The sequence below is a fragment of the Eutrigla gurnardus genome (assembly GCF_963514095.1).
Source record: "Eutrigla gurnardus genome assembly, chromosome: 5".
Classification (NCBI taxonomy): Eukaryota; Metazoa; Chordata; class Actinopteri; order Perciformes; family Triglidae; genus Eutrigla; species Eutrigla gurnardus.
In genome coordinates this window covers 28812064-28837622 of record NC_139919.1, presented here as the reverse complement: position 1 = coordinate 28837622, position 25559 = coordinate 28812064, and the positions used below count along the sequence as shown (strand labels likewise).

The following is a 25559-nucleotide window of genomic DNA, read 5'->3' as shown; positions in this document are numbered from 1 at the left end:
GTCAGGGGGAAAAAAGCTATAAAAAAGACAGTAGGATGTAAAAAAAGTCAGAATAGTACATCAAATTTTTTTTATAAAAAAAGTTTTAAAAAATGTCATAGTATGACAGAAAAAAGTTTAAAAAAAAGTCATAGTATAGTATGTCGAAAAAGTCTTCCATGTGGGAAACATTCAGCCTCCAAAAAACAAAGAAATACAGCAAAGATTTTCAATCAAACACTTGACAGAGACAAAGTTCTTAAGGTCAAGCTGAACTTTATTTTCATCGACGACTCTGGACATTATAAAAATAAATAGATGATTCACAGTCAGTGGATCGTAATACAAATTGTTATCAAAATTATGTATCAGCCAGAATGAAGAATTAAAACACATGCATAATCACCAATCCATCAACGTGTACATGTTATTCTGAATATTCCCCTTCCGTTATTTGCAATCGACAAAAAAAAATCTGCTTTGCAAACAGAACCTGTTGACGGAATATAAAAAATCACCATTCAAAATTAGACAGCTATGCAAGTTGAATAAGCTTCTCCTCCGACGTGTTCTGGTGGTGATGGCTTGACCCAAAGTGTGTTCAGTGACTGTCTTCGTTCTCCAGTCCGTGTTTTTCAATGTAGCGTCTGCATGAAGAGGAAAAACAGATTCAACATCTTTGGACATATTTCAACCTAAAATACAGTTACGTTTGTTTTAAGTGGAGAAATCGTGTGTTTAGTCCGTTGATTGTGAACGTTTTAAGAATATAGAAGAGAGGAAGAAATCCATGAAGGAAACAGGCCTTTATTTATATGAGCAACACAACATTTCAACACCCCGAGGAAGGCGTTAAAACCAAGCGCGTCTGTGTTTTTAATGTTTTGAAGCACATTTTAATAAAAGGACTTTCACTTTAAAGAAAAACAACGACAGTGTCTGGATTCAGATTTTTTTAAACATCATTTTCAGAATGTATTTGTACTTCTTTGCACTCAAATTTGGAGATGTTGTTCTTTATAGGTGATGTCTCACTCACAATGCTGATAAGTATCCGATTAAAAACATCAGTTCCCTTTTCTCTCAATGAGTTTTCCCTCCACGTCGTCTCGGAGGCGGTCCCGACTCCAGAACAAGTCCTCCGGGCCCCCGTTAGTGAAGACGGAGTATTTTTTTTACATAATACGCGTGTCTGTAGAATCAGGACCGAGCGACAGCCGTGACCCCCAGAAACAAATTCAAAAGTAAATCTCAAACCAAATTAATATTTCAAAACCGTGCGCCTCGGCACGACCGCAAGATGTTGTGCATAATGAAGCAGCTCCGGCTTCTCTCCGCGGCGTCGCATTAACATAAACCCAACAGACGTGACGTTCTTCCAGTGAGTCCAGAAACATTTCAGTCAAACAGCAGTCGAGGCTTTCATGACGACCTTTCTGCTGTGATATCGACACACATTTACGCTCCGAATAATACAACAATCTGATGTGTGACGTGATGAATCAAATACAGCAAAATGTCTCACCTTCTTGCAAAATTATACAGCGCTTCTTTTCTCTCTTGGAGAGACAAATGTCTGTCAACGGGTGATCTCCCAAAAGATTTGGCAGCAGGCTGAGGATGAACAAGACAATGGAATCATCAATATAGTAAAAATACAAAGACAAACCAATCAAACCAGCACAAGATAAAGAAATGAACTATCCATCCATCTATATACAATTATAATATAATATATATAATTATCAACTCCCCAGTGGGAGAGCTCAGACCCGCCGGGCTCCTGGACTGTCAGACCTTTATGGTGGGTTCAGGACCAGAACAATAGGAGCTGTTCCTAGAAGCCCCGAACGTCGACGTCCCGGTCGCCTCCATGGGACTGTCCTCCTTGTTCTCCAGCAGATTCGTGATGGTGGTGTCAACACAGTTGGTTTTCGCTGCACGGAAGTCAAGAGACACGCGTGTGAATGAACAGCGACTTAAACCCCGGGTTTGTTAGACGTGTGCAGAGACACGTAAACGTACCTAAGTCCTTGGCGATGACGTTCAGCGGCACATGAGGCAGCACGTCCTTCACCTGCTGGGCCATCTTGGCGATCCGGTGGTCGTCGGCACCCAAACTCTGGACCATGAAGCCGAGGCCGATGGATCCGGGTCGGACACCTGCGTGGAGGGAGAGAACGAGCTGAATGACGGTCGGCTGGGAGAAATCCGCCGTGCCTTTCTGTGGAGTTTAACTGACTCGTAGATGTTTGAGGCGCGGTGTGTCTTTTCCGTTTGATGTGCTCCGCTTTGTCAGCTTTGGTGATCTTGGTGGAGACCAAGCCGAGTTCACCGGCTAACAGCTGGAATGAAAAACACACACATGAGACGTCCGGCTGCTACACAAGAGTAAAAACAGAAAGGCATTTAGTGAGACAAAATATAGAGGGGGAATCATTAATCCAATAATAGTGTGCTTTTATGGAACTATAAAAGATCCTTTAACGCACTAACGAGCCCCTCTGGATGCTGGGTAATTGTATTACTGTTTTACCAGAAGCAGGTAGAATATTCAGGTATCTGGACTTGAGTATTTATATTTATATGTCGGACTACTTTTTCTTTTTATTCTACATTTAAAAACAAAAACCTGAACTTTCTACTCTACATTTTTAAAACAGGCTTGATAATAAAGTTGTAATACATTTGACGGGAATGATCGATTATTTCTTATTAATATGAGGTGAGATTCAGTTCGTCTTGTATATAAAAAGGCAGTAGAAATGTCCTTCACGGTGATACTTTCTACTTTGAGTACATTTCAGAGCCTGTTCTCCACTTTTACTTGATTAAAGAAGTTGAATCTACTTATTTTTGAGTATAGATTGTCTGTAGTGCTGTTGAAACTCTGGTTTTTCTACTGTTATGCATCAAACCCTTCATGAATCCACTCAACCAGAACACATTTTACCTCCTGGACTTTGTTGGCAAACTCCTGCATGGACTCTCCGTCTTGTCTGGACACTGGTGGGAGCCAACTGGGACGGGAATGAAAAACAAACCAGAGTTACTGCCTCGCAGTTGTGTGCCTCGGCCAAGCGGTGAATTTGCAGTTTGCAGCCACGTCTACCCTTTGAAAATCATGTCACGACTAGAATATGAATTCTTTGAGATTTGGCCGAGAGCTGATTTCTGAGAGGTCACGGCGACCTTTTCATCACCAAACTCCAGTCTGCTCATTTGTGCCAAATTTGAAGAAACTTTCCTCGAGACGTTTCCTGAGATATCACGTTCACGAGAACGGTGCGTGCAGACGGACCGCCACAAAACACAACGTAAAAAACAATTATGGAAACAGAAATGTTCAAAATCCATTTGGAAGTGGAAGCATGAAGCCGTTACTTACAGAAGCCCGTTCAGTTTGAAACGTGGCTCGTTAATTAACTGGCGGGAGACGATGAGCTCGGGGGTCGGTGCTGTTTTCATCAGCGTTTTGTCTTTTTTTCTCTACTGTCTCTGCATCACCAACATCTCCACCAAACTACCTCCGTATACATGAAAACAACAAGTGCTGAGAGAAATAAATGATACAAATTATTTAGTACCTTACATGATACACAGTACACGGAGCGAAAAAAGTCCAGAGCAGCTCCGTCAGCCAGCTGGACTCGGGCGTGCTCTGTGGACGGACACAACAAGGTCAGTCGTACTGATCACCTGACATTTAACCACGCATGCACAGACAACACTGACAACCAGTAAAAAGACCTTCACTGGGAGTAAAAGCCTAAAATGCAGCCAAACACACAAGAGAACTACTCTTGGCGCCGAGGCGGCCGGGTTAGATTTAAGCTCCAGCTGGCCGTTACTTCCAGGAAAGTTCACTCATTCTGCAATGACTTTGGGAGCGGCACATTAAAATGCATTATTGTGCCACATTGATTTCCTTCCTTCCTTCCTATGTACGTCAACATTTTGCATTTGAGTGTATTGTTATATAGTTTGTACAGCATTACCAACCACACTAACAACACAGCTCAAACAGGGAGTGATGTAAATACACAATAATCATATCTTAGTCTTAAAATGCAAGTTTAAATGACTTACCAAAGCAATCAAAGGTCTGGTCACCCGTAAGGCCACAGGTTGAATGGAATCCGTCAGCGAGAAAGGCCAGGAGCTGAGAGGGAAACGGACTTAGTATTATAAGCTGTGAACAACACAACAAAAACCTTTTTAACTGAACTGTCAAACGAGGCAAACAGCCAGTAAACCGGTGGTGTGAATTGTTAGTATTATAAAGTGCTCCAGCTTTATAAAGTGCTCCAGCTGAAGACTGAAGAGTACACTTGGTTCTGAATGACTCAAATTAAAGCCAGAAACGAACCAATTTTGCAGCTGTTTTCACTTCTTTATACCAATATCCCCGAAGAAGTCTGCAGGGAAATTTGTGAGAGGAAACAACCGCAGACGTAATTAATCTCCATCTCATCGTGTCATGGAAGAGGAATGATAATTTAATCACTTTCTTACAAAGACGAGTATGAGGCCTGAAACGCCGTCTCCGTTTGCAAAGACGGACAAAATCCCCCCCGGCTTCACTGCGCTGCACGACTGCTTCAATTATTGTGGGTAAATATGAAGGACTTTGCAGAGAGCCGGAGAGAAATTTACATTCTCTCAGCGAGTCACACTTTCTGCCGTTTCCTCTCACCAACCTGAACTTCAGCAGGCCGGCTCGGCCGTTGGTGGTGTCTTCTTCTGGAAACAGGAGCAGCGGTGGAGTTCCTTCAGTGGAGCAGAACCTCTGCAGAGACTCTCCGACGGCTTCCTGGCCAGACGCCGAGTGGATCTCCATGAAGCCTCTGGCCCAGCAGACGAAGCCGGTGGAGCCCTCTAACTGGGGCTGAGGAGGAGGAGGAGGAGGAGGAAGAGCAAGCTCACGTCACACTGCGTTCACCGGACAGAGACATGTTTGAAAGCCAACCCTGACGTTAACGTGGCGCTGGTTCCCTCACGATGTGCGACGAATTCGAGAAGAGGGAACCAGAAGTGCAAAACTGCAAACTCAATTCTCAGGACTCCTTCCTGCAGCGCCCTATTTCACAATTTAAGGCCACAATCTGCACTGGTAAAATACCAGTAGATAATGGGATTGAAAGATGGTCTGGACACTAACATTTTAATATGCTTCATGCACCAGTGCAAACACTGAATGTGTCATCTGCGGCCACAGAAGTTCACAGAAAGATAATTTACTTTCATCCTCGTAGTTCTTCTAGGACATTTAAAGCACTTCAAATGTAACACTAGGTGATCTAAACAAGTGTGTAGCTGCACCAGTTATAAACACAATTACAAGTCATTTCAGAGGGAAAAATCGACGACTATCAAGTGTATCAAATGCATTAAATACTGCAGCGTGCTGGCAGGTGGCTGTCTTACTTATGAGACCGTATAACAGGGTTCACTCACAGTATGGCAGGGGGTCAGAAGGTTGATGACGTTGTGGTCGAACTCTGTCACGTGGTTGCACATGTACAGCTTGGTGTTCCTGTCTCTGGAGCGAGGGTTCTTCTGTCTCACGTGCATCCCCAGGACAGAGCACATCACCCGGACAATAAACCTGAGAGACCAATGAAACAAAAAGGTGGATGTAATCTTCTCCAACATACATTGGCACATTCTTTATAACGTAGAGGGATTCTCGTTGCGGCGCCGTCCAGCTCATTCACAGGTGTTATTTTAATCATACATTATGGTTTTTCTGCCATCATATTTAATTAAACATGGAAATTAGCAAGAGCCAGGCGTCATTTACAAGAGACGGATTTCACATAAAACATATGGAGCAGCCACTAACCTTAATGGTATTTTATGGGCTGGCTGTTTTAAACACAGTCATTACTCATTATAGCTGTAAGGCTTCGGCAGCCAAACTGCAATTATTTTTAATGAATTGCTCAGTATACATTATACAGAGTACATTAGCATCAGGTGCGTCTGTTTTCCTTTCATTTCTACAACGTGTACCTCAATCATCATTAGTACACACACCTTTATATTACTTGGACTATTATTATTGATGACACACACGGTTACTACGACAGCGCTGCGACCGCTGAGAATGAAAATACTCGCCTCCTAACGAAACTCTCTGGAAGGGCACAGCTGACCAGGAACATGTGAACGCCGATAAAAATCCGTAACAACATCAAACAGACGCCGACTGGAAAGTACACCAGCAACAGCAGGAGAACGACGGCATCCTTGGGAAACCTGCACAAAGAAAAGAGGGTTTAAACGTAACTGCTGGTGAGATCTTGACAGACCGCTGACGAGGACTTAGAAGAATGAATGTATTATAATAGGAGGCAAACACACAGAAGAGGAGGGGCAAGTAGACAGAGTTGTGCTAAACCATCAAATATCACCACAATAATAAGAGAAAAACTCATTCTGCCCCTACGTAGTGTAATACCTCTTAATTATCTCACTCCCACTTACATCTGCAGGTAAACTAACAATCTAACAATATATACTAGAATGTAATGCTAAATGTTTAATTGAAGCATTCTCCAGAGTTAAGAGTAAATTTAATTATACAATTCTTAAGAATGCAATGACCTGGTTTCTTCACTGTTGCATTAATGTGAGTTTAGATAAGATAAAAGTTTATTATCCATCATAAACATAAATCCATCATGGGCTTAAAGTGCCAAGAACAGCTGTTCATACATAACAATACAGCAAAGGACACGGAACACCTTGTAGATAAAAGAAATAATGAAAAATGCACAAAACATTCAAATGAAAATTAAAAACATTCAAATGGAAAACTGCTTCTCGAGCTGAGTTTCGGTTTAGCATGAAAACTACCGTCTGAAGTTTTTACACGTGTCCCTGTGCGATTGGCTGTATCTGCAAAATCATCTGGGGACGCCAAATGTTAACACGTAATCCCAGTTATAGGCTGAAAGGGGCTACAGAATAATCATCGGGCACAAAACCTGCAGGCCCGAAGTCCCACCTGCAAAGAAAGCGGCCGTTTATCTCCATTAAAGTGTTCCTAACGTTTTACTTTTCACGTTTTAAATGATTCATATGTTCAAACGGCCTAAAGTCTCCTGTTTCACAAAACTCGTTAGCTTTCAAGGGTAACGTGACGTCAATACACGACGACCACGTAAAAGGCTAAAATAAGCTAATTTAACGTTACAGCTATCGACGTTAGCGTTACCCAAGCTGGCATAACAACACGCTAGCAACACAGCTAGCTGCTTGTTTGTGTAAACATTAATAAAACACAAACAGTTAGCTATGCCGCCGTTTGGTCAACACATAGCTTAGCTAACGGTACACGTCACGGTTTTTTTTTAGCTTCATCAAACACGTAGAACAACAACCGTGGGGCTAATTAGCTTGAAGGTTAACGCTCGCTTGCATAGAAAGCTAGCTGTCCTTAGCTTCGACTTACCGACGAAAGTCAAACATATCTTCAATCCCCCGAATCTCCATGTCTCTGCCGGTCACACCTTTCCCTCAGGGGGGGCTAAATGCTAAGAATACAACCTGATCACTAAAAATAAATTAGTCATAACGTTCACGACAGATATATTTGTGTCGCGCCGCAGAGGGAGGGGGTTAAAAGTGGCAGCTAACGTTAATGTTCTCCCTTCCGCCGATGAGCTTTAACGCGATTTGAGTCAAATCTCGTCGGTGTCGGTCTTATTTTCAGCAAGTTTGAAGCAGTTGTCCTGAAATGTTTTGTGCCCGCGGTGCTAGCAGCAGCAGCAGCGCTAGCGCCTGTGCGCCCATCAGCAACAACAACGACACTTCCGGACAAATCCTCCACAATAAAAGTACCATCTCCGTAAACCTAACCTCGCTTAAAAAGAGCTACATTTAGCGTAGACATGCTAATTAAATGTTCATCCTAACCCTGTGCGATATTATGTTTTAATGGCAACCATTACACACCGTCAAAGCCATCGTCGGGTCTTTTACTTTCTAAATGTAAAGCCCCTCTGACAGGAAAAGACGTTGACAAGTCACGGTATTTTGTCGCCCTCTTGTGGCAGTATTTGGTCCTTGGCTGAAATTCCAGTGGCGTGATACTAAATGGGGAAGTTAAATGTTTATGAGCGATTCATAAATAACGTGGCATTTGGAAAATTACAACTGTTGTATTTTTCAGTCACAGATCAGATCATTTTAAAACTGTTGCTCGTTTTAGAGTGTGCTCTAAACGTTTTTGACATTGTGTTTCTTGAACACGCCCCGCTCCTGAATCCCTAGTCTCCTCCCACAACCTCATCCCAGCTTTGTTTGGCAACAACACTGATCTTCGCCTCTGCAAACCACAGCTGATAACGTGACATTGAAAACAAACATTGCTCTTTTTTAACCGAGGTTGGACGCCGGTCCCCTTTCTTTCTGACAACACACCCAAACATGGTGGTCGGACTCCGCTGTACGGTAATCCCGTGGCTGGCCCTGGCCGCCGTGCTGGGCTCGGTACTCGGGCTCGGCGAGGACATCGATCGGCCTCTCCTCGGGCCTCCGGGCTCCCCTGTCCGGCTGCTGGAGACGGACCCCGGCCTGAAGAAGGCTCTGGGGTTCGCCGAGGAGCGCTACAACCGGGGCTCCAACGCGATGCACCTCCGCAAAGTCAGCCGGCTCCTCTCTGCCACCAAACAGGTACCGCTGACATTAAAGACGATGCATTTTAACATTAATTTGAATTTACAGCATTGTGTCGTTTTATTTTGTCATAACAGACGCAGCGTGAACGGATAATGTCGACTGTATCGTGATTTGTGACATTACAGTGCGATTTGTGCTCAAATCTTAGTAAACAACGGTGGCGACTGCGGCCATTTAAAACTGCGTCACGTTAGCAACAGTTAGCTAAACAGAGACCGGAAACAAGGCGACTTACCTTCAAAATAATGGCACAAACCGTTTACTGCGGCATACACGTTCATCATTAAATAAATGAATAAATACATAAATAAACATATAAATAAATAAAATACTGCGTTTTTCTTGTTTCCACACACTTGTCATCAAGTGTTTTACTTATTTCATACCTCTCAACGTGTTCATTTCTTTTATTGTGTCCGGAAGTCAGATCACTACAACGAAAATGCATCATTTATCTGCGCATCCATCTGCGCACAATGCCGCCAGTCTCCATGCAGCAGAAGAAGCATCCAGATACTACCACACATTCACAAAAAGCTTTGGTCTGCGGGAATGTCATTCAAACAGCCGCTGAATCTGATGCGTCATGTCCGAGCCATATAACCTTAACTGTACATGTGATTAATACTGATTATATTGTTTGTTTATAGTGTCTGTTTCTTGCATGTTTACATATTTGTTATTGTCCTGCTGTAAACACCAGCAAATGTCCCCGTTGTGGGACTAATAAAGGTTATGTTTGATGCTTTATTGTAAATGAAAAGTTGTGTGTTTTGCCTGTTTCCAGCTGGTGAAGGGTATCCGCTACACCATAACAGTGGAGCTCAGTAACACGCAGTGTAAGAAATCCACCATGCTCAGGACATGTGACTTCTATCCCGAGTTAGAGAAACTCAAGGTAGGGTGTGTGTGTGTGTGTGTGTGTGTGTGTGTGTGTGTGTGTGTGTGTGTGTGTGTGTGTGTGTGTGTGTGTGTGTGGATAAACTGCTGCTGCTGCAGTGTTCTTCTGTTTGTTCCAGACATAGATGTCACCAGTCGTCTGATCTTGTGACTTGAGTTTGACTTGAAGTAACCCGAGCACGTTAATGCCACGTACACACATCAACTTCTATTTCATTTGACTTGACAGAGGAGAAATATCCCCTTTGTATAAGAATACATTCTCTATCTAAGCCCGGGGGGAAAGAGACTCAAGGACACTGCTGCACTCTAGAAAACATAAAGACACACAACAGACGTGAATAACTTGTTCTCTTTGGTGTGGTTAGAACGGTTCAACACATTTGTTCAATGCATTCTCAGCGCTCTGACTATATATGACAACACGATGGGGTTCACCAGCTGTTCGTTATATAATATCTCTGTCCTGTGTGTGTGTGTTTGTCGATGCCAGACGGAGGTGTGCTTGTTCGAAGTGTGGGACATTCCCTGGCAGGGAACCTCCACGCTGCTCAAACAGAAGTGCCAGCCCAAAGGTGAGCCGGCAGCCCAAACACCACCATAAAGATGGATTTGAAGCACCCGACCTGTGCAGCATCACTGCATGCAAACGTTCCCTTCATTGTCACTCCACATGTTCTGAACAACGTGATACATTTGACCTTCATTGCTGGGTTATTATGCAACACGACTGTTTACTAACCTGTTTGTGATGCAAAGAGACAAACAAGATAAAAGGTCATATGAGGACGAGCACACCAAAACATGTTGATTTAGACTATTGCACAAGCAATAATCGATCATGTAGAAAAACAGTACATTTCTCGATTTATTTGACTCGATGTACTTTCGGACACGTGAATTGAATGTTGACACGTTACATTTTGTCCTTTGTTATCAGTCGAGCCTCAACCAGAAGAGACCAACAAGGTCGGTGACTCATCCAGCGTGCAGCCTCTGGAGGTAAAACAGATGTTCAGATCAATAACCGTGTTGATAATAAGTCCCGTCTGGTTGTCTGCCTCTCCTGTTACGTAAACCGCCTTCACCAGCTTTGAACTTGAGACTGAGGATACGGACTGTGCTCTTTTTATCTGGCAGGAGTCTGTGAAGCTGTTGGGCCAGTTCAAAGCGTTCATGGTTCAATACAACAAGTTCTACAGCAGCCAGGAGGGTGAGAGACCGACACGCATGTAACGCACAAACACACGCTTCAGCACTGACTGTCACAATAAAAGCCCTTCGTACTGATGGTTATAAGCATCTCACCGGCCAGCAACTTTTTACAGCTTAACACCGACAAATCGGAACTCCTTATCGTTGGTACTGACAGTGTCGTCTCTAAAGTGAACAATGTTATTGGTTCTCTAAAACCATTGTCAGCCCCAACCTCAAGAATCTTGGTGTCATCTTTGACCAGCATATGAATTTCAACAAACACATCAATCATCTATCCCGGACCTGCTTTTTTCATCTCCGTAACATCGCTAAACTCAGAACTATGGTTTCTACATCTGAACTAGAAATGATCATCCACGCCTTTATCACATCTCGCCTTGATTATTGTAATTCACTCTTCTCCTGTCTTAGTAAATCTTCCATTGACCGTCTGCAATTAATTCAGAATGCTGCCGCCAGGCTTCTCACCAGGTCCCGTAAATCGCAACACATCACTCCCATTCTGTTCTCTCTACACTGGCTCCCGGTATACTTTAGGATTCATTTTAAATTACTTGTTATAACTTATCAGGCCATTCACGGACTAGCCCCCACCTACATTTCTGATTTACTGAACCCACACACCACATCTAGACCACTCCGCTCCTCAAACCAAGGCCTACTAGCCGTCCCCCGCTCGAGGCTTATAACCAAGGGTGACAGGGCTTTTCAATCTGTAGCCCCAAAGCTCTGGAATGGCCTGCCTCCCCAGCTGAGAGCAGCCTCCTCCATTTCTTTATTTAAAAAACAGCTAAAAACGCACCTGTTTACACTGGCGTTTTATTAACTGTATTTAATCTCTTGTAATTATAATTGTTTTTATTGCCTGTTGAATTGTGATTTGTGTCTGTCAATGTGTCACTGAAATTTGCCCATTGCACTCTGCTTTGTAAAGCACTTTGTGACTGTCGTCTGTGAAAGGTGCTATATAAATAAACTTCTATTCTATTCTATTCTATTCTATTCTCACCGACGGTGAATAAACATCAAACACAACCACATGAATATGTGATTCTGGAGAGTGAACAGATCAACATGTTTATGTTTCAGTCATTAAGTGAGTTTATAGATAATCAATAAAGGAGATTTATGTTATCAACATGGTCCATAATTACTACGAGTCACAGGAAATGAAAGGTGACGCGTGCAGATCAGCGATGAATAAACAAGGCAGTAAAACAATCTTCACTCTCAGTTAATCTTTAAATATGTGTTCATTTTGGATCCCTCAGAGGCGGATCATCGTCTGCGAATCTTCCAGGAGAACCTGAAGACGGCGGAGAAGATCCAGTCTCTGGATCAAGGCTCGGCCGAGTACGGAGTCACCAAGTTCAGCGACCTGACCGGTACGTGTCTCCACACGGCTTCCGCTGAGGAAACGCGTGTTCTGCTTTTCACTCGTTGCATCAGAAGTACAGGATACTTGTTTTCAGAAATACTCAGCATCTCTATGAAGGACTTTTCTACTGGCTGCTTTTCTGCGAGGCTTACTGAATCCTGTGACATATCAACAGTAAAAAATAAATTAGATAATTCCCCTCAACTGCTTTAAAACTAATAGTAAGTGGAGGGAGTAAGTACAGATTCTTCAACATCCTACTTAAGTACAGTAACAAAGTATTTGTACTTCTTAAAGCTTTATCTGCTCTCCTTCTGTGTCTCTCCAGAGGAAGAGTTTCGCTCTACGTACCTGAACCCGCTACTAAGCCAATGGACTCTCCATCGACCAATGAAACCGGCCACTCCTGCCCGAGGCCCCGCCCCCGACAGCTGGGATTGGAGGGATCACGGAGCCGTCAGTTCCGTGAAGAACCAGGTACCGACCGCCAGGTTTTAGTACTTAGCATGTTATTAAAGATGAAATTACACGTCCCGCCCACTTCATGCTGGTGTGTGTGTGTGTGTGTGTGTGTGTGTGTGTGTGTGTGTGTGTGTGTGTGTGTGTGTGTGTGTGTGTGTGTGTGTGTGTGTGTTACCTGCAGGGAATGTGTGGATCCTGCTGGGCCTTTTCTGTGATCGGCAACATTGAAGGCCAGTGGTTCCTGAGAAATGGGTCGCTGCTGTCCCTCTCTGAACAAGGTAGAACTCACACAGACCTGCATGGGTCGTCGCTTCACAGTTGTCGATAAAGTTGCGGTGATTTCACTGGTTTGTCCTCCTCAGAGCTGGTCGACTGCGACGGGCTGGACCAGGCGTGCAGAGGAGGGCTGCCGTCCAACGCTTACGAAGCCATCGAGAAGCTCGGTGAGTGAAGCGGACATGAAAGCACACACGTGATTCACGCCGATGCCCTTCTTTTGAAATCTTCATCCTCCCGTTTGTCGTTCAGGCGGTCTGGAGACCGAGGCCGACTACTCCTACACCGGGCAGAAGCAGCGGTGCGACTTCACCAACGGGAAGGTGGCCGCCTACATCAACAGCTCGCTGGAGCTGTCCAAAGACGAGAAGGGTGAGCGGGCAGGAACAGGAAAGATCACTAAAAGACACTTTGAGAAGCTTTTATTTTGAAGTCTGGAGGTGAAACTGATTAGATTTAATGAAGAAACTCTTAATTCAAAGACACGTAGCGGAGATTAACAGCTGTTGATGTTTCCGCTCAGAGATTGCAGCGTGGCTGGCTGAGAACGGACCGGTCTCTGTAGCGCTGAATGCCTTTGCCATGCAGGTGAGCAGCCAGACCCACTTTAACACACCGACATCCCGTCACATTAACGCGGAAATGCTTCTGGATCTGAATGTGATCACCGGCTCACTTTTAATGAATGTTGTCCTCTGAACGTCGTAGTTCTACAGGAAGGGCGTGTCTCACCCTCTGAAGATCTTCTGCAACCCCTGGATGATCGACCACGCGGTGCTGCTGGTGGGATTCGGAGAACGTAGGTGTTTTTTTTTGTCCAGGTTTTATTGCTGCCGGCGTTCCTGCTATCGTGTTAACGTTTCTGTGCTTTCAGGTAAAGGCGTCCCGTTCTGGGCCATCAAAAACAGCTGGGGGGAGGACTATGGAGAACAGGTACGACCAGATACTAACAGCCTGTGTGGGTTATAGACATACATAATGATGTATTCCTCTTGATAGTATAGCAACTAAAACCCACATTCTGATTTTTTTATTCTTAAAATTGACATTTAATGACCTTAACGGCACAAAACTAACTACTGTTTGTCTTACAGGGTTACTACAACCTTTACAGGGGGTCCAATGCCTGTGGGATCAACAAGATGTGCTCATCTGCTGTAGTCAACTAAAGCAGTCACACACACACACACGCACACACACACACACACACACACACACACACACACACACTCACACACACGCACACACACACACACACACACACACACACACACTCACACACACGCACACACACACACACACACACACACACACACACACACACACACACATACACACACACACACACACGATCCAGATTGCATGATGATTGCAATCAGATGCTAAAGTTCTCCTGCTGTTACTGAAACTAGACCAGTGTTCCACCTCATACCTCACACCCCGTGTCCGTTTACTGAAAACATACCAGCTCTAACAAAGCTCGCTCTGCTGAGGATCTCTATATGAATTATAAACCACGTTTAACGTGCATGTCATTCCGTTAGTCCTGCAGGTCATAATGATTGCTGTTTTATTGGCAGGTTTTAGTTTTAACTCATCGTTCCTCACAGTAACTGAGCCCGCATTTGATATAAGAGTGTGCAATAATTGTAGTTTTTTAGTTTTCTTGGATGTTTTTAGTTTTTTTTCCAGTGTCCATACTAACGCTATGTAGTATTTGTGGGGGATTTGACCTTATATAGTTCTTGCACAAATTGTTCGTACATAACTGCAATGAAATTGTTAAAAAAAAAGACAAGTGAGAAATAAATTAAGGTTGAATTTAAAAAAAAGTGTGGATTCCTATTCTTTGTGTATTATGTTCTTTTCTACAGAATAAAAATCAATACAATAATAAATAAAATCAATAAAAATCCATTGAAAATGCAAAAGAACATTTTTACTGTGATTAGATTATACTGTCGACTTTAATCAAGAACCACAATGACATCAAATTACTTAAATGTCTAATGATTATAATATAATATTTAATATTAATATATAATATTTAATGGTTATAATCAAAGGGAATACAACATTTAACTTTATAAACGTACACTGCTGTTTGTCGTATTTATCGATGGTTTTGTCTTAAGTCATTTTTAAATTTTTAAGGTGACATAAATAAAAAATAAAAAAAAAATCGAATTTTATAGATACGAAGTTACCTCGTGTATTCCATGAGAACAGGTTGGCAACGGTGTATGTTGGCGATCTTGAATGCTGCTCAAATCCTGAGGAAACTCCACTTCCCACAATGCAAAGGCACCGCCACGGAATAACTAGACCTGTGTGTCGCAATAAAGCGGGATTAGGACAAAAAGAGTTGATACTTATGAGATACTCAGACAAATAACAGCCATTAATGCTGGATTAATTTCTCACAGTTAAGTGTAGTTATAAACCCCCACTGCGCGTCCTTTTAGCCAAGTGGTAAATATAAAATAGACGAGCGAGCTTTATTTTGAAAACGAGTCGCGGACCTGACACCGGAAGTACAACGTTTGCTGTTGCCAGAGAGCAGGAACGCGTGTGGTTCGCTTTTTCCTGCTTTAAAGTGATTTTTTTGAGCTGCTGTGAAGCTCGACAGACCCGCTGTCTGCTCCGAAGAGACGCCGTTACTGTTTCTCTTTCTTTCAAGGTAGTTGTGTAACTTGATAACGCGTTTGAGCTGCTAAGAGACGGCTAACGGAAACGCTAACGTTAGCTTAGCCGGCTAAAGCGCTGGGAACGCGAACGTCGTAGTAAACAAATAAAAGCATCTCCTCGCTTACGTTTATAGCAAAGTAGCTAAAATAAGGGGTTACGGGAATAATGTACGTTCTTTAAAGTATCTGTCTTGGTTTTGTTAACGTTGCTAAAATAACTTTAATCTGAGTTTAGCTGGCGTCAGCTCGTCGGTTTTTTTCTTGTTTTTAGGATGACCCTAACCGCAATTTCTTCTAGACATGGGACGATATTTAAATTAATCGTGCCAAGAATAATTGCGATTCATGATACTATCCCGATAACCATTACAATGTGCCTAAAACTCGCAAAACTGACACTAAAACATACTTATAATACTTCATATGGATAGAAATACATATCTGCATCGCCTCACACACATAACAAACAATTAAATAAGATGATCTTAAATCATAAGATTTATCTGCATCAATTTAGGATAAATCAAATGTATTTTTGCATCCTGTATTTTCATAAAATCAGGCTCTATTTTTCACTCCTCTACAATGATGGCAAACTCAATCTGATATCCTATCTTCCTTCTTCTCTCAGCTGGCGAAGGAACGTGAAGCCGTCTACGATGTCACAGGCCACCAAACGCAAACACGTTGTCCAGGAGGTTCTCGGGGACTTCGTCACGCCCACGGAGAACCAGCAGATCGTGAAGGTGAGCTGCGTTGCATTTAAGGTATTTGACAGTGAACCACCACCCCGGATTCACTCCATACATGATCTCTACCCCCTTTGCACTTGCAGGTTACTGGTAGCCGTGGCAACAACCTCCATGAAACCGTCACAGCCCGAGGTGAGACGTTCCTGGTGAGCATGCCCACCAAGTTCCGCAAGAACCTCTGGATCAAGAGAGGTAAGTGATGGAGTGGGATCAAACGTTTTCCACATCTCCTCTGTGCTTTAACGCTCAACCATAGCATGCATGGATTAAGACCATATTTAGGGTTTTCAGCTGGAGAATGGGATCTTTAATTTAATATATATTATCTACTTGATAGCTTTCAAATTGCATACGTATATCACCTCCAGCGATATATTTTCCAATATATACATATAGACAATGTGTAGACGTGTGGGACTTGTGACCGTTCTGCACCTTTTTAACAAAAATCTATTTTTTGTGGTATTTCATACATGTCTGTTCTCTGATGCCTCAAGGTGACTTTGTGATTGTGGATCCCATTGAGGAAGGAGAGAAGGTGAAGGCAGAGATCAGCTTCATTCTCTACAAAGATCACATTCAGTACCTGCAAACAGAGAAGCTCTGGTGAGTCGGAGCCACGCACGCAGCGCACGACTAGCGTCACTTTGTCAAATGTAACCGAGCATATCTTTTAATAATTTCTTCTTTTTCTTTCTTCAGGCCGGAGGGTTTTAAAGACGTTCAGTCAGAGGGGGACAAGACGGACGCAAAGGAGAAAGACGAGGAGTTCAGTGACTCCGAAGACGACGACAGCGACCTCTTTGTGAACACCAACCGCTGCAACTACCAGTACAGTGAGAGCGAGGAGGAGGACGACGACGAGGACGAGGAGGAGAAAAGGACAGAAAATGGTTCATAGTGGCGGCGCTGAGGGACACGGGACACTCGAGAGTGAGAGTTGTGAAAGTCACGAGTGCTGCCGCTGGCTGGAACGGCGACCGAGCAACAGCTCCGTGTGGACAAATGACCATCCACGGAACGGACTGATTTAAAAAAACAAATAAATAAAAATCTGAAATCACTCACGTCGAACTTAAACCGACACTGAGCCAGAATCACACGTCAGTGTTTCTACTGAGCATCTTACTTAAAAACAGGATGATTTAGTGTTCAGTTGAATGCAGCTGGTCGCCGTGGCGATTTCACTGACAGCTCGTCATTGTGACTCATCTTTTTCTGACATTCCTTCCCCCGTGACTTGACTTGATAAAGGTAAAGTTCTTGGATTTGTTTGTTACTTTAAGAATGCCTTTTTATTTCACGTTCAAAGAACCATTACTTCTAGAAACTGTTGTGCAGAAGTTATGGATGTGAAAGCAAACACATAAACGTATAAATATGACGTAAAGGGTGAGCAGGACATCAGTACATCTAGTGGAACCAGAACTACAGGGACTTTCTTATTACGTGTTTTGCCCCCGAGGCTTTAGTGAAAACTTCCAGTCGGGTTTCTACAAACTCCCCCCTGAGGTATGGCTGGTATTTTTACTGCAGTAATACATTTTCAATTACCTGTAAGAAATGAGTTTCATTTGGTACAGTTGAAACATAGTTTTGCTGCTGCTCGTTAATTATTCAATTAATAACTACTCTGAAAGCTTGTGGTGTGTTTTAATTACCACACCGGCGTTTCAAGGTGTTTATATTATTTCTTTCTGTTTGTGGAAAAGATTTTGTCTCAAAAATACAAATACAATCAAATTCAAATAGAAACAGGACAGCGCTGGATGTTATGTTACCTTGATGACACGAGAACAAATCTACTCCTTTTAGTCTGCTTCAATATTCAAAAGGAAAAATACATTTTTGATGAATAAACAATGTGTAATAAAAGCCTTTTACTCCGATTTTGTGCGTTTTTATATTCCATAATAAATGTTAAACTGCCCAGCTGTTTAACGTCACAACGCTAAGGTTTGTGGGTAATAATAAGGATGTAGACTTAATGGAAAGTGATGCACAAAGGGCTCAAAATGTTTGCAAGAGAGTCCTCGACCGCTCGATGAGTTGCTACGGGACAGAACTAACGCTGGGATACTGGGTCATCAAAACGTAGGCCGAGACGGTGTGGGTCCGAGCACGATCGCAGGAAGTGGGGGGGCAGGGAGTGGGGACGGGGGTCCACTGGGTGTGGTTTTGAACGTTTATTGGGATGTGAAAAAAACAGACATACAGAATCGAACAAGAAAACTCGTTCATCACATTTTTTAAGACGTTTCTCTGAAACTTCTCGGAAGTGGAGCGGATCATTACTGGAAGCTGATTGGTCGACACCCAGCCAATCATCAGACCGCTTCAGTTTCAACGCTGCAAATCATGTCCATAAATAGTGGTAATTTAAACTTCACTAGCACTCAAAGTTATGAAGCTGTAAAAAATAAATAAGATATAAAACGCTCACTTCTGTACACGCCTTTCTAGCAAACGTCAGCTAAACGTTGTGTAACTCCCAAATATATAAAGTATAAAAAAATGTGTAGTTTGTAAAAAATATATAAAATATGTAAAGAAAATGCTGCTGGTATGTTAAAGGTTTTCACAGTGTTTAGAATAATTAAATAGAACCCCGGGACATGAATAAATACAGCGTCACCGACGAGGACTTCCTTCGTTTGTTAGTTCTTCGTGTCTCCCCTCCTCAGGACCACATCCAAGCACAGAGCCTGGGTCTTCCTCACGTGGGCCCACAGTTGGACCATCTGGTCGGGGGTCCGTCTGTGGACCAACAGGACGGTGTGATAGGAGCACGGCTCCTTCTCTTCCTTGTCGTCAAAGCCGAACGTGAGGAAGGCGGGGTGGTGGACCGGGTGAGCGTTGAGCCGGAACATGCACATCCCCACGTAGACGTCGTCGATGGGGAACAGGTTGATCCTCTTGGACATGTGGTGGAGGCGTTTGGTCAACAGGCCCGAGTACACCACCCCTCCCCCGCCTGCATACATGGGATAGACGCCCTGGTAGAAGCTGTCTGGGATGAAGTACTTGGACTCGTTGATCCGGTTGGGTGTGGCCACTGATATGACGTCACCGATCATGAAGTCCTCTATGGTCTTGTCCACTTGGGGCTTCTGCAGCTGGTCCCGGAGGTAGACCATCATTTTTGGCGTGTTGACGAAGACGTCGTCGTCCCCCTTGAAGACAAAGCGAGTCTGGTTGCATGACTGCGAGAACCAGCTCCAGAAGAGCACGTCCTTCAGGGTGAGATTGAAAAAGGTGTCCCTGAAGTCCCACTGCAGAATGTCGCCGTAACGTTTGCTCTCCAGCTGCAGCCGCTCGGATAGATCCACGTCGTCCACGTTTACTTTCCCGAGCAGGAAAACCCTGCGGACGTACCCTCCATCGCTGCTGTTCGGCTTCAGCCCTGCAACCCATCCCGCCCGACCCCAGGTCTCCCGAATGGCCTGCCGGTTCTTAAAATTCAGCCCCGTTGACTTGATGGCCAGCAGAAGAAGAGGCAGCTCCTTCTCGTCCTTTGCCCCGGCTCCACAAACCTGATCTGGCTGGAGGAGGGCCCGGTAGTCCCTCCTGTCCATGTGGCTCACAAAGTCTTGGATCAGTGGTGGAAACTGGTCTCTCCTGCGCTCCATATCGGTAACTCCGGAGAAAGCTTCCTTCAGCAGGGACTCATAGAAGGTGCCGTTCTCAAACCCCCTCAGGGTGTTATTGGGACGCAGGATGGGGTTGAGATGGTGGTCGATGGTCCGCTGGATGCGGTTCCAAAGGGCGTCGCCTTGTTGGAGCTCCCAGAACGTTTTGGGGAGCGGCGCAAAGCCGTTGATCCGGAAAGTTCCCGAGGCCACGAAGTGAATGGGTCCCGGTCCCTGGACTACGGTCCCCGGTGTCATTGAGTCGTTCATGGACATGCAGACCACGACGGTGACGTAGGCCAGCAGCAGGCCCAGGAAGATGCATGGCGTGCACACACAGATCAACACGCCACGCCAGCGACAGAAGCACCGCGCCATTCAACCGCAAACACACCGGACGCACGTGAGCTCGGACAAATCTGAAAACGTGTGTAAAAAAAAGATGTTTTTGAGTTTCAAAACACATGAAATGTGAAGTTAGAGAAAGGAAAGAGACAAGCGGGGGAGGAGACAACGTTAGGTCCATTTAGTGGCTGTTCTGGAGCTCTCGACCAATTAAATGATCCGAACGAACACCGTAAATATTAAAATGTCCATAAAATAATCAAATAATCTAACAAAGAAATGTAATCCCCGGAATATAAATATCATAATTTGAAGTATTTTTTCACAATAACACACTTTAAAGTAATTGTACTGTAGTACACTTTCTATAATAGGAAAATATACTTTAGGTGAAAGTTCTTTCTTTCAGTTCTCTGTACTTTGTTGGTATATTTCTTAAATATATGCTCAAAATGATTATTGTAACAATGCACTCGAAGTATGTTTTAAGAATGACTTAATGAAAATAAGCCAGAAGATTACTTGAGCATACTATCACTAAATCAAGAATATATTAATGGTATAGTTTATATATTAGACACTCAATATTTTATTAATAGACTTTTAACGGAAACAAAGCTCAATTTTATTTCATTAATCAAGTGTGTATATTAGTACACAGAAAGCCATGTACTTAAGTGTACTAAAATATAGCTGAAGTTCATTTTAGCACATGAAAGTACACTAAACCAGAGGTGTAAAGTTACAAAGTATAAATACTTTCAGCTAACTCTACTTGAGTGCTTACTTTTCTGACAACTTTTTACTTTTACTCCCTACATTTAAAAACAAATATCTGTACTTTCCACTTCAAAACGGACTTGTTACTTTAGTTTTATGCATTTGAGGGAAATTATTGATTATTCTGTTCCTTTAATAATACACCAAAACAGTAGAAATGTCCTTCAAGGTGATTCTTTTTCATTTTCAATTTGAGTACATTTCTGTTCTGTACTTTATCTACTTTTACTTGAGTAAAGAAGTTGAATCAGTACTTCTACTTTCACCAGTCACAAGTATCTGTACTTCTACTTGAGTATTGATAGTCCTTTAGTAGTCCCACAGCGGGGAAATTTACATTTTGACACCTTTGCACTAAATACACTTCAAATTGTGCTTTTCTACTATTTAAATTCAGCTAAAATACTAGTTAGTAAAGAAACGTGTTTTTCCAAAAAACTAATCATTAACTTCAAGGATACTGATGATTAGTGTAGAAAGTATGTTCAAATGTAGTAGAATTAAATAATATACTTAGTATACTTATTTTTCACCAGGGGATGAATACAGAAAAGTTAATAGTAACAATCTTGATATCCTAGTAATTTTAGAATACTGAAATAAATCAAAAGTTTTCTTGGCTTACCCGTTTTAAGTAAAAAAAAACCTCCCACATTCACGATGAATCCAGAAAGTCTCCACTTTTCTAGCCTAACATCACGCGGCCTGCTGTGGTACCGGCACACTTGTGTGAACAAGGATTTAAAATCCACGGATCCGCTTTACCATGAGGACCCCAGACGGTCGGATCCACCCACAACAGAAAACAGGAATGACGTGTTCTCCCTTCATCGGTCACCAACACACCCACCTGTCAGACGGAGATCCAGCCACAAAGCAGACCTTTATTCCTCTGTGCTAACTTAGTAAGACTCAAGCAGACTCAAAACAGCAAGATAACCTATAAATCCACCAGCTGGCTGAAACCTGTGCAAAACAGGTCTCGAACCTGACAAACAGGTAATGAAATCCTCCTGAAACAAAGTCGCATTATTCATCCGCCTCATCTGCCACTCGAGTGCTTGAAATGCCTGACGCACACTTGGAATCACAAAACTCTGGTGTTGCAACACTTCTGGTTACATACCTCTCATTTGTTGGCAGAATAATTAGCTACAAATAATCCATTAAATCTATAAATCCATCTGGATTCTGTGTGAAGCTGCTAACAAAGTTAGCTTCATGATTCAAGGTCAACTTTACAGCTAAGTGTTAAAGTCATCTTAGTAGCTAACTAGCATTGGTAGCATGGTATTGACCTGTCAATCAGCAGGTAAGCCCCGCCCCCTAAAGCATCCCCTGCTTTCTGGTCTGGTGGACTCTAAATGGACCATAATGTACTAAATGAACATCATGCTGGATTGAAGAAGACTTGAAACTAGAGATTGAGACCATAAACTCATGTTTACAATGTTTACTGAGATAATACATCAAGAGAGAAGTAGGACCATTTTCTCATAGACTTCTATACAACCAGAGAGGAGTCGCCCCCTGGTGGCCAGCAGAGAGAAGTAGGACCATTTTCTCATAGACTTCTATACAACCAGAGAGGAGTCGCCCCCTGGTGGCCAGCAGAGAGAATGACAGTTTAAGGAGGTTGCCTCCTGGATGTGATAACCTCTTTACTATACTTGCAGCCTGAAGATAAAAGTACATTCACACCTTAGAGAATTCAGTGGATCTACTGTGATCTCGTGAGCTAAAGGTATACCCATATCTACCATTGAGCCTAGCTAAAGCTAGCATTGGTGTTAGCATTCCACGATGGCGTGTAAATCGCTTGCTTTGATTTAAGTAGCATAGGATTTTTCTCCTGAAAGTAACATTATTAGTGTTACAAGTTAGGGTCAAGATACGCAAACACACCCGGTGGCGGGTTACTCACGTACTCTTGGTTCGATTCTGCTTCCTGTCGGCAACTGACTCGCATTCAGGACATCCAGGTGAGGAAGAGTCGGGTTGTAACGTTAGCATATCCAGCATCCACGTAGCATTACGTTAGCATATCCAGCATCCACGTAGCATTAGCAGGCTTCGTCCAGTAGTCAGGCCCACCGTTGGAGGACATGCTGGACCTCCTGCAGAGGCCTGAAGCCCCGCCCCTCCACCACTGCTAACAGAGTGCCACGTGTTGAAAACATGTACGAGAATTTTTTTTATCCTGTGTTGAGCACATATTGTTTGTCAATTTAAAAGACAGTTTTGCAAGAAAAAAGTCAGACTTTGTCGTATAACCGTTGAAGTGTGAGGCTGTGAAAGTAGTTCAGTAGAAAAAAACTAAGTTGAGCTGAAGCTAAGGCAGTTGTGTGTTCGATACCAGAAGTCGCTGGACAAAAATATATCAGGTGAGTTAACGTTACATTTGTAATTGAACATAGCTAAGTTAGCCAGCTAGCTACGAGAGGAAAAAAATAGGTTTCATAGTTTTAATGTCTAGCTAGCTCGCCAGCTAGCAAGCCCGGCTAACAGCCTACATTGTAGTTCACTAAGCGGCATCACACAAAACGTAGCAATACCACGACAAAAGGAGACTTTTACTTGAAAAACGTTAAAATGACAAACACCATGTGTAGTAAAGAGTACAATTAAAATGTCTCACCTTGACTACCATAAGGTCCAGGGGCGTGGCTTAACGGCAACCTTCGGCGCTCAGAAATGGAATCAACAGGGAAGTACCCAAAACTGCAGTTCCTCAAATGGCCACAGGAGGCTGGCTCCAAAAGTGACCTCCATGTTAACTTTACATTATTGGAATGCGTTTGGATGCTTTTCAATATTCAATGATTTATAAGGAACAAACTATTCTATTTTTGACATGTGAAAATATAAAGTTTAGTTCTCCAACTGTTACAGCCAACATACATTTATATATTTATTATGTATGTGTCTTTAAGAGGCTTACCATATAATTGCAAAATCTCTGGGTTGAACCTGGCCACAAAAAAACACTTAAAAATATAATTATTTCAGTCGCATTTTTTTAAATGTTGAAATGTTTCCGTTAACATCTATAAACTCAATTTAAACAACATATTGTATCTACTTGTACAGTACTACACATTGTCTGTTTTAGACATATGACCAATATGACATTTTGACCGTCATAGCAGGAAAAGCACAGGTGATCAATAATGACTGATATACTAAAGTGAGGAGAAACTAAAAGGAATACAGCCATAATTAAGTATAATTATGTTTCCCTATGTCATATTTAAAAACTATTTGATTTAAATTTAATTTAAAAATCATCATCACAATCCAAATTAACGTTTTCTCTGGAAACATTTCGAGTAGTAGGAAATAAAAACAAATGTTTCTACTTACATACAGAAGGCTTCATCATTCAGTTCATGGCACATTCAATTAGACGATGCTGCCATCTGCTGGGCGTTGGCTGCAACTCCATCCTTACTGTACATGTGGTGGACTTGGTCCCACGTCTTCATAGAAAATACGTTTTATTTATTCTTTGTCACAAAGATGACAGGACTGTTTCAAAATGGTAGGAATAAAGTTTTATTTTTCATATGAAGGGGTGGTTTGGGATTTTTCTTCTTTTACAAGTAGTATGTTTTGGATAAAACTTGCAAAAAATCATCTAGCATATTCCAAGAACGAAGGACATGAAGAGAAGGGGATTTATTGCTGAATGTTAAAATGAAGACACAATTTTTATTTTTTTTCACCGAGTGGAAAAACGATTTGCTTGCTGCTTTTTCCATGCACCCAACTACCAGTACCACTAGGACATGCAGAGGGGTTGGGGAGGGGGGGCAGGAGGGGGGAGTGAGAGGAGAGGGGAGGAGGGGGGAGAGGAGAGAGAGGGAGTTGGGAGGTAAAAAAGACAAACTGCTTGACAAACACAAACATGGTAGGGTGTGTGTGTGTGTGTGTGCTTCATTGTGTGTGTGTTATGAGTGTGTGGAATGTATGTGTGCATGTAAAGGTCAAAGGGGGGAGTGCAGGGTGAGGAGAAAGAGGTTGGGGGAGAGGGGGGGTGTTAACAATTCAACTAGCTCTAGAAGCACACTACCCTCACTCGACGTGTTTTCCACATTGTAAATCCCGGATTTGATTACAGTGATATTAAGACAAAACTAGCCAGACCTTTGGGCCATGAACCCAAATATTATGTTTTTTTATATATATTACTAGCGTGACTCCCCCCTGAATCTCGAGGGGGTTTCGTAGCCATTTTAAGATACTTTCTATATCTGTGATCCATGCATCTCCTGTGTGTGGGGAAAAAAAGAAACAACAAAACAACTCTAATAAGGACGTTTTCCTCGGTGAGTTTGAGACGGTCGTTAAAAACCCGAAATGTATCTGAAGGTGAAGGGTCATCTGGAGAGGGGGGCGGGGCTTAACTCATCTGCTAGTTGCTTCTGACGGCGAAAAAGAGTGTGAGAAAGACATGAAGGTGAGG

General features: G+C 42.9%; 4 protein-coding genes across 6 annotated transcripts; 2 read left to right on the top strand and 2 right to left on the bottom strand.

Annotated features, from left to right (window-relative positions):
- Positions 1-235: 235 nt before the first annotated feature.
- Positions 236-7794, bottom strand: aup1 (AUP1 lipid droplet regulating VLDL assembly factor). Its single transcript, XM_084009001.1, has 12 exons — positions 7439-7794; positions 6103-6240; positions 5437-5587; positions 4680-4867; positions 4069-4141; positions 3567-3640; positions 2933-2999; positions 2222-2324; positions 2005-2142; positions 1777-1916; positions 1505-1593; positions 236-626 (listed from the first exon to the last, which is right to left on the bottom strand). The coding sequence occupies exons 1-12, from the start codon at positions 7477-7479 to the stop codon at positions 581-583; spliced, it is 1248 nt and encodes a 415-aa protein (XP_083865127.1). The 5' UTR covers positions 7480-7794; the 3' UTR covers positions 236-580.
- A 497-nt stretch (positions 7795-8291) lies between these two features.
- On the top strand, positions 8292-14733 carry ctsf (cathepsin F). Its single transcript, XM_084010173.1, has 14 exons — positions 8292-8661; positions 9455-9565; positions 10061-10142; positions 10508-10569; positions 10708-10780; positions 12057-12170; positions 12492-12640; positions 12807-12903; positions 12988-13068; positions 13154-13273; positions 13425-13489; positions 13610-13700; positions 13776-13834; positions 13996-14733. Exons 1-14 carry the CDS (start codon positions 8416-8418, stop codon positions 14068-14070), a joined length of 1425 nt encoding a protein of 474 aa, XP_083866299.1. The 5' UTR covers positions 8292-8415; the 3' UTR covers positions 14071-14733.
- A 703-nt stretch (positions 14734-15436) lies between these two features.
- Positions 15437-18229, top strand: eif1ad (eukaryotic translation initiation factor 1A domain containing). Of its 2 annotated transcripts, none has more exons than XM_084009828.1 (5): positions 15437-15581; positions 16220-16334; positions 16424-16532; positions 16838-16946; positions 17043-18229. In XM_084009828.1, exons 2-5 carry the CDS (start codon positions 16248-16250, stop codon positions 17239-17241), a joined length of 504 nt encoding a protein of 167 aa, XP_083865954.1. In that variant the 5' UTR covers positions 15437-15581; positions 16220-16247; the 3' UTR covers positions 17242-18229. The 2 variants fall into 2 exon arrangements, with proteins under 2 accessions (XP_083865954.1, XP_083865955.1); XM_084009829.1 differs by having other exon boundaries at positions 15437-15604; positions 16239-16334.
- A 388-nt stretch (positions 18230-18617) lies between these two features.
- Positions 18618-21996, bottom strand: LOC311013444 (N-acetyllactosaminide beta-1,3-N-acetylglucosaminyltransferase 2). 2 transcript variants are annotated; one of them, XM_084009523.1, is made up of 2 exons: positions 21945-21996; positions 18618-20388 (listed from the first exon to the last, which is right to left on the bottom strand). In XM_084009523.1, the coding sequence occupies exon 2, from the start codon at positions 20345-20347 to the stop codon at positions 18998-19000; it is 1350 nt and encodes a 449-aa protein (XP_083865649.1). In that variant the 5' UTR covers positions 20348-20388; positions 21945-21996; the 3' UTR covers positions 18618-18997. The 2 variants fall into 2 exon arrangements, with proteins under 2 accessions (XP_083865649.1, XP_083865650.1); XM_084009524.1 differs by lacking the exon at positions 21945-21996 and adding an exon at positions 21720-21832.
- Positions 21997-25559: the final 3563 nt, after the last annotated feature.

Excerpts from the sequence above, each read along its gene's own strand:
- aup1 (XM_084009001.1), bottom strand. The coding sequence starts at position 7,479 with ATGGAGATTCGGGGGATTGAAGATATGTTTGACTTTCGTCG. Across the intron at positions 2,325-2,932 it reads TTGCCAACAAAGTCCAGGAG|CTGTTAGCCGGTGAACTCGG; the intron begins GTAAAATGTGTT and ends TTTTCATTCCAG. Across the intron at positions 627-1,504 it reads CTGTATAATTTTGCAAGAAG|ACGCTACATTGAAAAACACG; the intron begins GTGAGACATTTT and ends CTCTTCATGCAG.
- ctsf (XM_084010173.1), top strand. The coding sequence starts at position 8,416 with ATGGTGGTCGGACTCCGCTGTACGGTAATCCCGTGGCTGGCCCTGGCC. Across the intron at positions 10,143-10,507 it reads ACAGAAGTGCCAGCCCAAAG|TCGAGCCTCAACCAGAAGAG; the intron begins GTGAGCCGGCAG and ends CTTTGTTATCAG. Across the intron at positions 12,904-12,987 it reads GCTGTCCCTCTCTGAACAAG|AGCTGGTCGACTGCGACGGG; the intron begins GTAGAACTCACA and ends TGTCCTCCTCAG.
- eif1ad (XM_084009828.1), top strand. The coding sequence starts at position 16,248 with ATGTCACAGGCCACCAAACGCAAACACGTTGTCCAGGAGGTTCTCGGG. Across the intron at positions 16,335-16,423 it reads AGAACCAGCAGATCGTGAAG|GTTACTGGTAGCCGTGGCAA; the intron begins GTGAGCTGCGTT and ends TTGCACTTGCAG. Across the intron at positions 16,947-17,042 it reads CTGCAAACAGAGAAGCTCTG|GCCGGAGGGTTTTAAAGACG; the intron begins GTGAGTCGGAGC and ends TTCTTTCTTCAG.
- LOC311013444 (XM_084009523.1), bottom strand. The coding sequence starts at position 20,347 with ATGGCGCGGTGCTTCTGTCGCTGGCGTGGCGTGTTGATCTGTGTGTGC.